This window comes from Tamandua tetradactyla, chromosome 19 (genome assembly GCF_023851605.1).
Source record: "Tamandua tetradactyla isolate mTamTet1 chromosome 19, mTamTet1.pri, whole genome shotgun sequence".
Taxonomy (NCBI): domain Eukaryota; kingdom Metazoa; phylum Chordata; class Mammalia; order Pilosa; family Myrmecophagidae; genus Tamandua; species Tamandua tetradactyla.
This window is the reverse complement of record NC_135345.1, coordinates 24,789,647-24,807,486: the sequence shown is the minus strand read 5'-3', so window position 1 is coordinate 24,807,486 and position 17,840 is coordinate 24,789,647. Positions and strand designations below refer to the sequence as shown.

At 42.2% G+C, this 17,840-nt stretch overlaps 1 protein-coding gene across 5 annotated transcripts in view; it reads left to right on the top strand.

The window, feature by feature from the left end:
- CCDC149 (coiled-coil domain containing 149) overlaps window positions 1–17,840 on the top strand; it is a 124,646-nt gene that overhangs the window by 52,604 nt on the left and 54,202 nt on the right. For all 5 annotated transcript variants that reach the window (XM_077136519.1, XM_077136515.1, XM_077136517.1 and 2 more), the window contains one exon: window positions 11,562–11,669. In XM_077136519.1, the coding sequence (XP_076992634.1) occupies window positions 11,562–11,669 (108 nt within the window). The remainder of the gene's footprint in view (window positions 1–11,561; window positions 11,670–17,840) is intronic.

Below are 17,840 nucleotides of genomic sequence, written 5' to 3'. Positions count from 1 at the left end.
CCTCTCTTGGCCTGTGAAGTGGGATGGGGGTGGAGGATGTCCCCAGAAAAAGCAAGGGCTTCTGTGTAGACACTGTCATGACTGTTCTACCTGCCTTCTTAAACAGTCTTGAAATAACAGATAATAATAATGGCAGCCAGCATTATTGAGTGCTCAGGCTTTCGGTGTGCCAGGTGCTAGGCTGAGGACTCATGTAATTCTCACACAGCCACAAGAGGGAGGTACTATGATTGTTATTGCCGCCATCTTACAAATGAAGAAATTGAGGCATCCAGGACTTTAAGGAAAATGCCTGAGGGAAATAGTGTAAGTAATTGGATGGGAACCGGAGTTTGAACTCTGCAGTCCCACTCAAAGCTCATGCTCTCAGCCACTGAACATCAACAAGTATTTATGGAGCCCTCCTGGGTGCCTGGTGCTAATTCAGACAGTGGGGACTTCTCATACTACTCATACCACAAGAGGCTCCCCAAAAAGAGATCACAGCTGGCTCAAAGAGGGCTGAGAGCAGAGCAGAGTCCAGGGTCAGCAGAGCCCCACTTGCAGCTATTTAGCAGGCCGGCTGCACTTCTGCCTCCCCTCATGGTACTCAGCCAACCCTTCTGAAGTTCTGCAAGCCAGGAGCCTCCTCTTTGTTCAAGTTCCTTCTAGTTGCCACGTAGAACTAAAAGGTCCTCATGAGGGCAGAGTGTCCTCCACAGAGTCAAGAACTGTGATGGACCAAGAAAAAGTCAGGCAAAAAAAAAAAATGTGTTTATGCAAATTGCACTGTCGCTAGGGTGACCACACATTCAGATTTCCCAGGGCTGACTCTGTTTACACCTCCTGTCCTGGCATAAGTTTTGTTCGTGCCCCCTTTCACTCTCCAAGGTGTCTTGGTTTAGACAATAAATAATATAGTCACCCTAATTCTAGTATGAGTGTTGTAAACAGACAGTAAGCAAAGTAATTAAAATATGTAGCATTAGGGAGTATAGGAGAACTCTCTTTGCATTTTGCACAATCTTTTTATAAGCCTAAAGTACTCTAAAAATAGTCTGTTAATAAAAAAATTAAATATATAGGCAGTGCCTTAAATGTTCATTTATGTGAAAAGTTGTAGTACAGAGGGAGGGAGAGAATTTTGTCTTCATAATGGATGAAACATGCTTTGACAAATAGTGGGGGCCCCAGTATTTGTAGAAAAGAAGACTCTTACTTACCCCTTTAAGATATTTGTAGCTTTAGTTTTTCTTTCTTTCTGTTTGTCTATCGGTCTATTTCTATTTAATTTATTTTGTAAGCATGTGTTTGTATTTTGGGTAGCAAGTATTAAAATGTCCTCTTCACTAGCTCAGTGTTTGGGGAAGAACATCTGGTATTAAATTTTTAGGTGCTGGTTACAAGGAAGCTTTCCATGTAGCCAGAAGCACACAGCGCTGGCATACAGTTATGAATACGGAAAGGGGGAGGCATGATTATCTTCTAAATATTTTCATTAGCGGGAAGGGGGTGAGAGCATGCACCCTGGCCTAGTCTCCTAACTTATTTTACCTGTTTATCCCCGAGGTAAAACAGAGAGTGAAGTATATCTCTTCCAGTTTCAAAGCAAACATACCTTGTATAACTGGAAGGCACTGGAATAAGAGCCAGCTGCTGAAGTAACCGATGTGACAGGGAGATCGCAAGATGTACATGTTGGAAAAGGAGACGATGCTGCATTGAGCAGCTGGGTGCACTATCAGCCTTGAAGCTGCAACTTCCATTTCTTCATTCAGAATGGAGAATTTCCATGGCCTCTCCCTTTCCCCTGCTCATTTCTTGATTCAGAAGGAGAGATTTCTATGACCACTCTTTGTTGAACTTTCCCCTGTTTCAGTTCCCTTTCTTTGGACCAGCAGTTTCCAAACTTTTATAAATCACAGACTCCTTTGAGAATATGATGAAAGCTGTGGATCTTTGCTCCAGAAAAGGCCACATGGACACTCCCATAAAAAAAAAAATCTCACATTACAATGTCACAGAGTTACACACCCCTGCAGCCCATCCATGGTTCCTTGGGGTTTTGTGGATTGCATTTATGAGCTGCTGCTTGAAATGTATTAAGGGTTCTTCTCAAATATAGGTAGAAAACAATTGCACATTCTTAGTCTCTGCAGTACTGGGTGCTTTTCAGAGACATTGTATATATATATATATGTTTGTAATCTCCTGACAGTCTCCTGAGGTCCACTGGCAGGCATGAATTTCATAAAGTTTCCTGGGTGGCAATAGATTTTAAGAGCTCAGACTCTTGGATCCATTTGCATGAATTGAAATCTCAACCCTTCTACTTGCTGGTTGGGTGATCTTGGGCAAGCTGTGCAAGCTTCCTCAATTTCCTCATCACCAAATTGGACATAATAGGACGTATTCATAAAGTTCTTATGAGGAATTGGTGTGGTGATGCTCATTACCTGGGAGTGATGAGTGCTCAAGAAATATTGGCTGTTTTTCACTTTCTCTCATGACTTGTCCCGCTGCAGGTTAATAGAGCAGGACTAGAATACAGATTGGCTAGCTTGTAGTTCAGAGTTGTAGTTCAGTTTTTTGTTCTATGTTTGATTCTGAGAGCATTTGAATAGAAAGGAACCATAGTCGATGTTCAGTTCAACCTACTCTCAAAGCCCAGAGACTGAGTGTCTTGTTTGCTGCCCGCTGCTTGGGAGTTAGAGAGCTTGAAACTGAACTAGAAATTTCTACCTGGTAGTCCCGTGTGCTTTCCTGTTACTACTGAAATCTGGCCATAATTTTTTTCTGGTTTTTTTTTCTTCTTCTCAGAGGACAGACTGTAACTTTTATGTTTGTAGTTAGAAAAATATAGCTGCCATCTAGCTTTCCTTTGGAACTTAGAATCCTTTGAAAACAACTCAATTTTCAATGGCAAATCGTCGCTAAAGAAGCTGTGTAGAAATTGTGACAGTGGTAACTACACTAACAGTTTCTCATGGGATATTGAAATGAAAATTCTTCTTGATACTCCAGGCAGAACTATATACAGATCACCTCTTTGCACTGCAGTGAGAGGTCACCCAAAGATCTCAAACAACCCTTTAAATATTTTTCTTTTGCTAAACAAAGAAAACAAAGGGGAATTTAAATTATCTTGAGTTAATCTTCTGATAAGATGGGATTTTGGGGGGTCATGGCTGCACATTTCCCCATGCAACCTTCTCCTTGAATAAAAAATCAAACACATCTTTGAGATCTTTTTCTTTTTCTGCTTTGATTTAAAGTAGACATACCATGGGAGATAATCCTTCTGGTCCAGGAGGAAGCCATTGCTTTCTTGCCTCTACAAAGCGATGTTTATTTAGACGGTGACATGCGCCAAGATGACAACCCTAGAGAAATCAGAGCATCGAGGGGCCCTTTGTGGGATGTGCTGGGGATGCTTTTGCTCCAGTAGAAAAGTCTTCTTGGTCCATCCCTCGTGACTGCAAATTAGAGCAACTTTGTATATGTGTCCTGGGTTGTTGATGCCTAGAACCTAAAACTTCCTTCAAAGATCTTTGAGTGCTTTAAGGTGTTGTTTTTTTTTTTTTTTTGTAACACTTTGAATGGCATCCCTTAACTGTTTTACACCAGGGAAACTGGGAAAAAAACCCAGGGTCCAGTCAGTTGGAGACCTCACCAATCGTAATGGAACAGCAACTTCCTTCTGAACCCTCTGCCCTTGCTGAGCCTTACAGTCATTTCTTGAGGAAGGTGGGAGAGCATCTCCCAATTTATAGGTGAGGACCTTTTGGCTTGATGAGGCTAAAGAAATTGGGAACTATTAACAGAGCCACTGAGTGACAGATGCAGAATCATAATGGCCAAGATTATTTATATTAAGATCATAATGGGCAAACATTTATTTACATAACAACCTCCCTAACCTATTCAAGAGCGTTTGCCTGTGGGGCTTGGAAATGCATTCATTCGCAAGTGTGTGTTTTGAGATTACCAGGTGGCAGTAGACTGCTGCCTGCTCCTTGCACAGCCAAAAAATATGTATAGAATAAGCTCTTGGGTGGTTTTTTTTTTTGTAAATAAGAAAGCTGTTGCTGTAGCAGAGGTCATCACTTTAGCAGTTGCTATGAATAGGGGGCCCTTGCTAAGCAAAGCAAGTTTCACTTATTACTATTAACACATGAGTTACTATCAGACCAAAGCAGTGGAGTAGAAATTGCAATTAAATTTGCTATCAATCAAGCTTCTCAAGTACACTTGATGTTTCATCAGACTTTTTTTTTTTTTTAACATATTCTTGCTTAATCTAGTACTTTTCCTTATTGAAGGTATGGATTTAGGGGCTCAGGATATCAGTTTTTAAAATATCATGTAGTGGAGCAGCACTTTCTAAATCTGGCTAATTTTCTCCTTCCTTTTATTGAGGAAGTGCCTCTGTCTTATTTTTTTCTTTTTCCTTTCATTTTTGAATTCCAATTCTGGTTTCTATGTCGGCAGTTTGGAAGGTATATTAGAGGAATTTTTTGGTACACATCATTTTAGCATTATAATGTAGAATAACTTTTCTGTGTGTAGGTTATGGAAATGATGTATATCTAATAAATTATAAAAATTCGGGATGGCTGGAGGGGTTGTTCCTGGAATGTTGCAACTTCCCTCTCCTGGTTGCTGTTCTGAATTATTTAAGGATTTGGTGAAAACACATAGGCCTGTCCTTCTCACTCCCATTCCTAGAGTCTAGGAATAGCACATAGTTGGAAGGTTAATCTTACACATTTTTATCACTTTCCATGCTTTGTTCTTAATCCACCTTTCTGCTTTTTAGACCAGGAAGGACTGTAGCATGTAGTGAGTTCTTCCTGCTCCTACCCATCTGAAAGATTACAGCTGATTCTTACAACTAGTATCCTAAAATCTTGTCCTCATTGATCAGTGCCGATGGCATAATAATTGGAAACAGGAGACCTTAACAGGAATTGTTATTGCCAAATTTGAGATATAATTTATTTTTTAAACAACTATCAGGTCTTACAAGGTTGAAAAAAATGGTTGCAAAACAATGGTTTACAAATTGTTATGAAATACTTTGAGGCCTTTTAGGGGGTTTGAAACACAGGCAGAGACCAAGAACTGGAGTTCAAGACATAGTAGTACTTGAAAAGCTGGGGTGAGTCACCGGTGGAAAGAGAGCACCCCTCACCCACGTGCTAACCCGCATTAGCCTACTTGCCCAGAAGGTCTACAAAGGGGCAGGGAAGAGGTTGGGGTGGCACCCACACTGCTGACTCAATGCCCCATCGCTGCCTTCACAACAGCTGTTGTAATTTGTAGACATCAACCCCGTGCAGAGAGAATTTCCATGAACATCACATCACAGTTCCCACACCATTCGCTGGCCTTGGTGAAAGGCTACTGAGTGTATTTGGGGGTTGGAATGGGGTTCATTTGTTCCCTGCCTGAGGGAAGACATGTCAGAATGGAGAACTGTCCTATTCACAAGGCCTCAGGTCTCCCGGCTATATTGTCATCAGATCTTTCTTTCCTCCATTCCCCATCCCAATTTGAATAGATAAGATCCTAGCTGAAAAAGGGACTTGAATATTTGTGTTCTGCACTCTATCCCCCTGTATTCAGCATTCCACTATTACCAGAGCTAAAATGTCAACCTTTAATGTCGGCCCTGGCTAGATCTGAATATTTAAAAGAGGCTTCTTTTTAAACCTTTTTTACGTTTTGCTATATATGCTACCCCCTGCCCCAGAGATTTAGAGGAAATAATCTCTCGGTTTTGTCTTCCTTCCCTGTGAAATCCTTCCCAGTGTTAGAAGGTCTGCCACTTTCTTCCTGACATTTCCTTTACATAGTGCTGCTATTCTAAACGGATGGTCACAGAGTCCTTTTCAATAACACCAAGACAAACGCTCTGCATAGCTGATAAATTATAAGCAGGCGCGCGTGTTAGCTTGATGGATTGTTATAGTGAATGTGTATGAGTCATGGGTGTTATTTTTGGTCAAAAGAATTGTGTGAACTTTTCTCCTCTATTTTGAGTGCTTTGAAATGTGCTACTTATTTTTAATTCTTTTAAAAAATATTTTTGTTCTTTTAGGAATATGTCAAAGAATTAGGCACCATATCAGAATAGTCATTTTCTAGTTTTTCAAAGTCATTGTTCTAGAGTTGAGGAGGTGGAAGGACTGAATAGAAAAGAATTGGGTGTTGACAAGTAATCCAGAATGTGAAATGTAAAAGAAAATTACAGTCACCAGGCTTATATAGTGGCCTCTCCCTAACCCCATCCCATCCCCCGGACTCAGTTTTAAAGCTAGGATAGATTTATCGTGAGAACTCATATTGCTTGCAGCAATATGATTTTAATTGGCCATTGTTTTGCAGATGATGTAGAAATGGCTGGTTTTATTTGGGGAGATTTCTTTTCAGTCTGGCTGCAGTGTAACAACATTTGATCATCAGGCCACTGGGTCTCAAAATTGTGTTTTCCTAAAGATCCCTACCCTCACTGGAACCATTGTCTGATGCATATACTCAATACTGTCCTCCTCCAGTATCAAGTATCTGGCGGTGTCACTGAGCCCGATGCTATTCAACATGCCACCCAAGGGCTAGCGCCAGGGTCCTCAACAACATAAGTACAGAAACTGAGAGTAAGTCTTTGGGAAATTCCATTGCAATTTGACAGCACGATTTTATGTCTGTTGAATCGAATAATGAAGACTTGGGGTTTTATCTTGGTGTCTTTTTTACTTCACTTTTCTAGTAATTCATTTTTATTGTATTTTACAAAATGATCGATCCGTGAGGGATTCGAGGAAGAGAATTGATCTCTCAGCACTGACAGATTGAGGAGGACTGGTTTGGCTGCTGCAGTTACCTTGGTCAGTGAATGTCAAGGTTGTCCCACCAAGATGAAGGGTTCAAGTCATTACTGATTCAAAAGGGCAAAGTTAGGAAGGTTGAGGGTTTTGATTGATTATTTGTCTTTTGCTGTGTTTTCCTTGTTGCTCGTATTACAACTTCTTTCCCAGCATCTCTTCCAATGTCCAAGAGAAGGCACCTGTACAGGTGAATTTTGCAGTGTCTCCTGCAGTTAAGAGAAGTCCTAGGAGGCCACTTTCAGCCAGGCAAAGCAAGCAATAGGAAGTACCTCCTTCCCTTCCTCTGGCCCATTGGTTCTGGCCCGGTGAGCTGTCCTTCCATCTGTAAGGGGGGATTATACCTGCTGACACAGGAGGGGATGGATGAGCCAATGTCTGAGAAAGGTTCTAGAATTCCAACTCGTGATACCTTGTGGTAAGGAAGGAGAGCTCCGACTGGAGGGGGATGGAGGGGCAGGAAAAAAAAATCAAGAATTGAATCATCTTCCAACTTCACTGCAGCCCCTCGCTCAGCCTACTCTTGTGGCTTTGCGTGCCCAAATAGGTTTCAAGATGTGACAGGGGAGAGAGGGAAGCTTGCCTTTTTCCCCTACCTGGAAAACTTTCCCCCAGATATCCACAAGGCTTACACTCATTCTCTTTTTTCAAGTCTTTGTTCCACTATGATCTTCTTAGGGAGGCCTTCTCTGACGATTTCCCCTGGCACACTGTATTTCCTTTGCCTTCTTCATTTTTGTCCTTAGCACTCCATAACATGCTGAGTTGGTGTTTATTTTACTTATGCTATTGTTTGCCTCTCCCTGCCACTATAATATAAGTCTAACAGGGGAAAGGGTTTTTTGTGTGTATTGTTCACTCCTGTAGCCTGGCCTGTGGTAGGTGCTTGATAAATATTTGTTATATGAATGAGTGAATGAATGAGTAGAAAGCATTGAGGCGGCAGGATCACAGAGGAACCAGAAGTACATCATGGATGAGGCTGTGTACACATTTCCAAAGAGGTATCCAACTACACTCACCCAACTATGCCTTCCGAACATTGGAAAGGCAGTACTTTGCAGTCAAAGGAAGGTAACCAGGCTTTAACCAGTACCTACTCTCTTGCCAAGCACTTTGGTGGGTGTGCTAAGTTCATTATTTCATTTAAGTATCTAACAACCATTGGTGAAGTATTGTTACTTGAATGAATAATAAGTTCATTATTTCATTTAAGTATCTAACAACCAGCCAGTGGGTGACACAACTGAGTTCCAACTTAGTCTCATTCCATTGAAGAAAATTTCCACAAACTGTCAACTCATCACAACTTTGCTTGTCTTTCTTTGCCTCGCTGCCTATAAAATGGAGATTAATTATCCTTGTCCAACAAACTTTTATCTGATGAGAGCAGAAATCTGGGAAAATTGAAATCTAACTGTTCTGAGACATGAGCTTTGTGAAGGTGGGACAGAAAATTAGAGTTGAGTGATTTTCATCAATAAGTGAATATAAGGCAAGGCCTTATTAAATCCAGCCAATGGATTTGAGAGTTTTTTCTATGCAAGATCCCTTGCTTGACACTGGTTTAAGTGTTGGCACTTGTTTTCAGTATTCTAGATCTCTTTCCCTTGGCTGAGACCATAACTTCTAAACTCATCTCATTGTCTTCCAGTTAAAAAATATCTGTGGAGCATCTACTAGGTGCTTGAGATAGGTCAGTAGATGGAGCAAAGTTCCTCATCCATCATGGAACTTCTATTTTAGTCAGTGGAGACAGGAAATAAACAATAAATAATGAAGTAAAATATATGATAAGTTGAAAGATCGCAAGTGCTGTGGAAGAAAGAAAATGTAGCGTAGGGAAAGGGATTGGGAAATTGGGGTGGGCTGGGCGGGTTGCAGTACTAAATAGTGTTCCAGGTGGAGTCCATTGAAGAGGGGAGGTGGTGAGCCAAGAAGTTGTCTGGAGGGAGAATGTTCTAGGCAGAGAGGACAGTGCCAAGGCACGGGGATGGGATCATGCTTGTCATGTACTGAGGATGGCAAGGAGGTAAGCATGGAGGTAAGCATGGAGGTAGCTGAGTGCAAGAAAAACAGAAGAGCGGGGCTGAGGTCACAGAGGTGCAGCAAGCCAGGTCATACAGGACACGGCAGACCCTTGTTGGAACTTTGGTTTTTATCTTGAATGATGTGGGAGGCCATTTCAAGGTTTTGAGCAGAGGCATAATGTAATCTAATTTGCTTTTTTACGAGATCACTCTGGCTACTATGTGTAAAGTAGATTGTAGTGGAGTAAGAGTAGAAGCAGCAAGACTAGTTAGCAGGCTAAGAAAGTAATCCAGGTGCATGCATGACAGTGACTTGAGCCAGGTGTGAGTGTGAAGGTGGTGCAAGATAGAACTCTGGGGATAAATTGAAGATAGAGACAACAGGATATCCCAGTGGGTGGGATATGGGAGATGAGGAAAGTGAGGAGTTAGGGATCCCAGGGTTTAGTTTTTGTGTTCTTTTATTTCTTTATTCCCTTTTTAGTATCTATAACAGAATTGAATGTTTATGTTCTAGTTTGCTATCTGCCGGAATGCAATATACCAGAAATGGTATGGCTTTTAACAAGGGGAATTTAATGAGTTGCTAGTTTACAGTTCTAAGGCCAAGAAAATGTCCCAAGTAAAACGAGTCTATAGAAACGTCCAATCAAAGGCATCCAGGGAAAAATACCTTGGTTCAAGAAGGCTAATGAAGTTCAGGGCTTCTTTCTCAAGTGAGAAGGCATATGGCGAACACATTCAGGGCTTCTCTCTCAGCTGGAAGGGCACATGGTGAACATGGCGTCATCTGCTAGCTTACTCTCCTGGTTTCCTGTTTCATGAAGCTCCCCAGGAGGCATTTTCCTTCTTCATCTCCAAAGGTTGCTGGCTCATGGACTCTGTGCATCTCATGGCTATGTCATTCTGCTCTCTTGGAATCTCTCATTCTCCAAAATATTTCCTATTTTATAGGACTCCAGTAAACCAATCAAGATCCACCCAAATATCATCCCCTAATCCAGTTTAACAACCATTCTTGACTAAATCACATCAACCAGGGGGATGATCTCATTACAGTTTCAAATATACAGTATTGAATAGGGATTATTCTACCTTTATGAAATGGGATTTATATTAAAACATGGCTTTTCTTAGGGGGCAGACTTCCTTTCAAACCAACACAGTTCAAAAAGTATTTATTAGTATTGAAGGCTTTGGAAATTTAACCACTACTTTTGGGCTAGTCCTTAACAACTCTGGATTTGGGTTTCTTTGGCTAAATGAAGAGAATCCAAAAGGTAATCTCTAAAAGCCCTTGTATGACTATTTCTGCATGATTTCTTTCCAGGAGCCTCATCCTGATTACTTGCTTGCTTCTTTTTCTCCTTCCTTCCTTTATTTTTCATCATGAGTCTTTAAAACATTTGCTGTTACTCAAGCACTGGCTGGAGTGGTGTAAATGGATACTGAGAAAGTAGGAAACAGAATTTCTTTCAGTAGCTTGTACTCTTCTTGCTAAGGTTAGATAAGATAAATGACCTGAGAATTAATAACAAATTGCAGTTAGCAAAATATAAACATCATAGAAGAAGGAGCTGTGGCAAATTGAGGAGGCAAGGTTTGGCTGGTGGAAAGGCATATGGTTGGCTGGGGAAGAGTCAGGAATTCCAGGTTCAGGGACGTGAAGCTGTGGGAGCAAAGTAAAAGGTGCCAGCTTGCTCTGGGGAAAGGGGGCAATGATGCCATCTGCATTGAAAGGAGGAGACTGGCTCATGGAGTACCGCACACACAGACTAGAAGGAACTGGGTGTGAGCCGGGGGCAAGCCTTAAGGAAGAGATGATGTCATGAAGATGGGGAGCGAAAAAGATTATGCTGCGGGATGTGAGGGTAAAATTCAGTGGTAGAATTCTCACCTGCCATGCAGGAGACCTGGGTTCAAATGCTGGCCCATGCACATCCCCAAAACAAACAAAACAAGCAAACAACAAAAACAAGAATAAACAAATGGTGCTGCAGTAACAGGATACTCATGTGGAAAAACAATGATATGTGACCCCTGCCATACAGCATACAAAAAAGAAAGATCATCCTGGTTTCTTGGTACCATGTGAACAGGTGCAGGGAAATGAAGAAGTGGAAAAGCCAGCCCAGGGTGCAGAGACCTCTATATCCTGGTTCTGAAATTGCCACACATGACCGGTATTTTCTCTGGCCATTTCCTAGAATTGTGGTCAAAATTCTGAGTGTTGAGATAGCAAAGAAAAGCTCATAAAACAATGTATATTGGGGGGAAAAAAAACAAAAATGAGAATATGAAGCTTTACCTTATTGTTGGCCCAAATTTTAGAATCAAACTCTGTCCACTTTCGAGATTTTTAGCGATGGCCTCTTAAAAAAAACACAAATACAGTGGACTCCTAATTTACTTATCTGAGTATCCTCTATGAGTCATTCCAAAAACAAAAGAACGCTCCCAAATGGAGGTTCATGGCCAATTTCATTTCCCTCTATGCAGTGTGGTGGCATTATTTGCACACTGGCAATTCATATATGCATTTATTCAAGTGGGTTTTGTGTCCTTCTCCGAGGCTCATACACGAGCACAGATAAGCCCAACAAAGCCCCACATTTATCCACTCCTCCATTTCTGATTGTTTTTCATAACATGTTGATATTTCCAGGCCAATCTTGCACAACTATTGAGAGATTCTCAGGACCGAAATAAACATCTGGGCGAAGAAATTAAAGAACTTCAGCAAAGGCTTGGAGAAGTCCAGGGCGACAATAAGGTATTGTGAACATTTAAAAGGAAAAGGCTCTGCTGTGTAATCATGTGCCAGAAGTTTAAGTTTAGCAAACTGGAAAAATGTGATGCAGCATTTGCTGAAAAATTTGTTATAGATTTTTACATTTGCAATGTAAATTCACGGTTTAGCTTTTTTTTTTTTTTATCTTTATTGCATTCCCTTTGTGTGTATGTGTGTACATGTGTGTGTGTTTCTGGGTTGCTCTAAAATATTGTCACAACCCATTGTAGAAGTTTCATTATGTTTAGGTTGGTGGTGAATATCATTGTGGTTGAGGGCAAAATAAAATCCAAATGCTATACTTTCCCCCCTCTATACAAATAATGGATTTGTGGCTCAGATGATTTGGAATTATTCACATTCGGTTTTGAATTTTAAGTAGTCATCCTACTAATTATGTTCACATAACCAATTTATTTTATTGCTAAATTTGGCAATTTGTATGGAACATTGCTCAAAATCCACTGCTTGGTATTAATCAAACTCCCCTGTTGGCAACGTTAATTATAAAATATGAACTCATAATCTCCAAACTAAATGTGTGCATTCTCACTCCCAGCTGAAGCTATGAACAAAAGTACAATTGAGAAAGGGAAGAAAAACTACTGAAGTTTAATTCTGTAGCCCAAAATAATTTCCCTTTTTGCCAAGATACATTCATTTTCAACTCCTTGGCCTAGGGAGCTTTTGAAAGAGAGATGGTGTTGGAGTTTGACTCAAGAAAACTCTGTGAGGGGTGCAGGGAACCTCTCTGGGGTAACGTCTTTAGATGCTACCAAATTCCTTGACAAATGGCGGGGAATTTCTTTGTGGCTGGGAGGTGGTGGGTCATTGGAAGACACCATTTGAAAAACTGCTAACTCTTTTTAAAAAAGCTCACAAGTGTGTGAGTATCCAAAGCCCAACTGTGGGGGTACTGGAGGTGTGAGAGGCTCCCTTGAGGGCATATATTTAGTTGGGAAACCTTCCTGATGGAGGCTCTTCTCTCTCCACTTCCTCTGCCTTTTTAATTTTTTTAAACCTCTTGGAGCCAACATAAATTTCAAAAATTAGGCTCTGCTCTTCCCGGTCATGAAATAGGGGAAAGAGAAAAAGCCCAGGAGAGGTTCTAATTAACACTGGGCAAGCTAATCAGGCCTCTGGTGTGGTTTTATGCATCATTAAGAGGATTTAAGTTCTGGTAACCTAAGGTGTTTGGTCAATAATTAAAGGCCAGACCTTTTTAGTCACTTCCCCAAGTGATAGCAGCAGGGGAAGGTTTTCTAGAGAACCAAGGAAAATGCATGCAGTAGTAAACCCACGGAATCTTACAGATGGTTTGCAGGGGTGGTTTTTTTAGTCCAGGTTCTTCTTGACTCGATGATTTTTTTTTTTTCCTATTTTATTTTCTTTTGGTTTTGTTTTGTTTATCTGAGCCACTTCCCCCATCCCCCTCAGCTTTCTTAAATACATTCTGCCTCACTTTTTGTCCACTTTTAATTTCTTTATCTTTTTGGTTATTGTGGAATAGGCATGACGTATATTAGGAATTTGCACCTGGTATTTCAAGGAAAGAAAGAGAGGGCTGTGTGTGTGTGTGTGTGTGTGTGTGCACACATATGAGCGAAACCTATGCACAGCTTGGGGGGTCCTTTTGCATTTCACAGTCAGAACTTCACGATTTGCTTGCACTTGGGGTCTTTAGTCCAAGAGCCGACACATTTATCAAACTTTGTTTTCTCACCCAAGGTTTAGAATTTAGTGATTCATATTCATGGTCTGTGAAGCAGTTTGCCTGCCAAAAGGTGCGCAGAAGGTGGTGTTAAAATGCTCACCAGACCCCACATATCAGGATCTGGCTTCTCTCCCTCAAAACAGACTAATTGCAATGAGCCCCAGAAATTCCATTTATCCTCATTTGCATCTGCAGCTATAGGGCTGGTTTATTTTCAGCCCCCTGTGAGTCATGGTCATCCTTCCACCCCCACCCCAATCCTCAACATTAAGGCCAGATTACTCATTCGTTGATGACACCAGGCGGCTTTAGAAACTCAGAGGCCCCCGGCTCAAAGGTGGCTGTGACTGTGCAGTGGGGATGGGCTAACCCCTTGTTTCTCTGATTTATCATGCCATTCGCTGTTCCGTCCCTTTCATCGCCCTCCAAATCCAGTCCCACCTCCTTGCCAGGGCATGCTAGGCCGTGTGTGATCTGAACCCTAAGGATTTCTACAGCTGCATCTTTTGCTACTAGACCCATCCTATTCCAGCCCCCCCAAACCTAATTTCAGCCCCTTTGCTGTGCTGTACTGCCCTGTATCTCAGGGCCTTTGTACATGCTGTCTCTTCTGCCTGGAGCCCTCTTCTCCTTTACTTCACAGTGAACCCCTGCAAGTCTTTCATGTCGTAGGCCAGTTGTTCCTTTATGCTCTTAGAGAAAGGAGCTAGAATATGACCCCCTGCAATGCCCTGCTCTCTCCCCTTCCCTCGCACGTGCATGGTGTTGTCCTCCCCCTCAAGACAACCACCACTATGGAAGCTCTTTGTGGGAAGAAATCCTGTCTTGTTGTGTCCCTAGGAATTAGCATTCTTAGTTCCTGATACATCATAGGCATTATTTAATACATGTTTGTTGAAGGAATGGAATAAAATCATTCAATGAGTGAATAAATAAAATGAATGAGTAAAAAGAAGAGCAAAAGAGTTCAAGGAAGAGGAAGAGAAAAAGAAAAAAAAAGGGAAAGAACATGAGAAAACAAGCAGACTGACCGCCCTCTCTAAGGAATGGAAAGTGGTTGAGGAATCTGGAGAAAGAAGCTGGAAAAGCAAACTGTCCCATCAGGAAAAAAAAAACCCAAGGTGTGAGACTTTGGGGGACCCACTATAGACAGAGCAGAGAGTCCATTGCTGAGCCTTGGCAGACAAAGGGTGCATGTCCTGTTTATTGGCTGCTCCAAGCCCATTAAATTCAAGGATGCTTAATAATTGTTGTTGGATGGACTCCTAACTCCGATTCCAAACTGAAGGTCTGATGGCATCCTTTTATGAGCAATTGTTAAAGTGAAAGATTTTTATCTCCAAGTTGCCATTTTAACTGGCGACCCTTATCCATATTTTGGGAAGCCCAGACTCTAGATGTTAAGTACATTTAAGAAACAAGGCAATGGGAAATTACTTGCCTTGGATATTTTAGGGTAGACTAATTTTTCCATTTGTTCAGCTAGAGCCTTGTAACCCTACGTGTCATAAAACATTTCCAAACAGCTTCTTGAAAGATTTGTTGCCACCCCAGCTTTCAAGCAGCTTAGCGCTCACATCAGGGCTGGAGGGTGGGTTCCTGTGACAGGGTGGGGGTCTTGATTCATCACTCACCACCTGCCACCTCTCTGTCCTGTGCCCAAGAATTCCTCAGGGCTCCCAGACTGAAACAAATCCCCAAACCAGAGGAGAGGTATGAAAAAGGGAATGACCAGACACCCTTTCCTTCCTTGAAAATTATAGTTCTTAAGGGTTAGCGAGGAAAGAGGAGGCCTCTGGGGAAGGGAGGACTCACACCTCCACAGTTCACCCTGGGAAAAGCTGTCCATGGACTACCCAGCACCATCAGTGTGTCAGTCTGTAAGGACTAAGAGCCAATTATAGCAAAAGGCCCAGACCATGTTTGGGGCCTCAGGTCTGAAGAGGAGCCCACTTGGGGAACTGCAGCCTCCCTTCCAGCCCTAGAGTCTGCTTGCTGCCTCTTCTCAGCATTTAGAAAAGAGTGAATTCAGGGCAAGGGGACCAGGAAAAAGAAAGGGGTCTAATTTCAGTTGTATTGCAACCCCCAAAAAAGATACATGAAATCCTAACCCTTGGACCTGAGAATGTGACCTCATTTGGAAATAGAGTCTCTGAAGACGTGATTAGATGAGATGAGTCCAAACTGGATTAGTGCAGATCCTAATCCAATATTACCAGTGTCCTTATAATAAGGGGATATTTGGACACAAGAACAGCAATAGAAAGAAGGCTATACGACAATGAAGGCAGCTGAGGTGCTGGAACTGCAAGCCAGGGGATCCCAAGGATTGCCAGCAAACACCACAAGCTAGAAGAGGCAAGGAAGGATTCTCCACTACAGGTTTCAAGGGTACCTGGCCCTCTGGACACCTTGACGCTGGACTTCAAACCTCCAGAACTGTGCAAAAATGCATTTCTGTTGTTTTAAGCAATGGCGTTTGTAGTAGTGCATCACAGTAGCCCTAGGAATCCAAGGCAGGGCCATTGAGATATAAGGGTTAGTAAGAGGCAGTCTCTGAAACTAGCAAAGGGCATTTGAGTCACAGACATCCAGCAGTGAGGTAGCGAATCAGCTTTCTGAAGGAGGAAGTCGATCCCTGTAGTGTGTTACCAATTTCCGTGGTGTAAATACTGATGCAGTAACAGACTTCAAGCTACTGAAGCAAAGTCACTGAACATGGAGTTGAAAAGAGATGTACAAGCCAGTAAGAGCTGGCTTCTGCCTACCACTGTGAAGCCGTGTGGGCTAGTATAGTCTAAGTCAACTTGTAGAAATCATTAGACCCTGACTGAAATTGTAGCTCTGCCAGTTAGATATCTGTGTGGCCTCAGGTGAGCCCATTTTCTTCTTTTACCTCAGTTTTCTCATCTGTAAAATAGCGATTATAATACCTCCCATAGAGTTGTTGTCAGGTTTTTTCGTTTATTCCTTAACACATGATTGGGGCAGCCTTAATGAAGTACCAGAAACTGGATGGTTCTAAGAAGATCCTGCTTTACCTTTTCCTAGCTGGCTCCAGGCAATCCTTGGCTTGTACCAGCATAATTCCAATCTCTGCTTCTGTCAGCATGTGGCATTCTCCCTTCTGTGTCTGTGTCTTTTTTCTTCTTATAAAGACACAGTCACGTTGGATTAAGGGCCCACCCAACTTCAATATGACTTCATCTCAACTAATTGCATCGCAAACAACCCTGATTCCAGATAAGGGCACAATCTGAAATACGGGGGTTGGGACTTCTATGTTTATACATGTATATATATATATATATCTTTTTTTTTTAAAACATGGGTAGGCACTGGGAGTCGAACCCGGGTCTCTGGCATGGCAGGCGAGAAGTCTGCCGGCTGAGCCACCGTGGCCCACCCTGTATATATATATTTTTTTGTAGGGCACAATTCAACCCACACCAGGAGCTTACTGTGTGCTAGTTAACATTCTAGGAGCCAAGGAGACATCATTCTAGGAAAGATAAGGTATCCTCACTCACAGAATTATATTCTAGTTAGAGAGGCAGACAGTAGGAAAGTAAAATACATAAGATCATCAGACAGTGGTTAGTGCTGGGAAGAAACTAAAACAGGGCCATGAGATTTAACAATTGTGTGTGTGCGGTCGTGTTATTAGGTGTTTGTACCCGGGATGATGTGGCACCCGGTGCCCGGAAGGCATTCAGTATAGGCTAAGCAACGCTGTTATCTTTAGCACAACACAGGCCCATAATGGCTTAGAATCCACTTGTGCGAGAATTCCACTGGGACTCTCAAGGGCTTCCTTCCTATCAATCGACTCTTTCCAGTCAACCGGCCACGTGCCCCCAAACAGAGAATGAGGCTCTGGGGTAGAAGCCTGGCATCTGGCAGATGGATCCCGAGAACACAGCCCTCTAATCCTCACCCCAGACTTCAGCAGCTCCAAGCATCATTGCTTTGGTGCCGAGCTCCTGGAAGCTATTTTTTTTAGCATTTTGTGTGCCTCTGGTGCAATAAGTACCTATTAGGATGCACCAGGAGCAGCAACCCATGTTCGCACTGAAGCAGCCAGCAGTTGGCTTTCCTGTCCTTTCACTTTTGTTTCTCTTTGTGTTAAAGACTGTGGCTCTTTCATGCAGAGGACCAACAATGCAAGGACACGTTCAGAAGGCAAGGAAGTCCAGCCTGGCAACTCCCCCTGCCCATGTCACACATCGACATTTTCCACACATACCGCCCCCAGCCATGGCAAATTTAAATTCAGCTGTTGTGATTTCCCATAAACACAGGGTTTTGCCCTTATTATTGAACTTCATGTTATACCAGCTGACAGTCCTTAAGTATCTCTGTTTTATTTGGTGCTGGCATGATAAAATGATAGAATCCCTCTGCGATCATACCTCTGTTGATGTGGGACTTTTGGATGG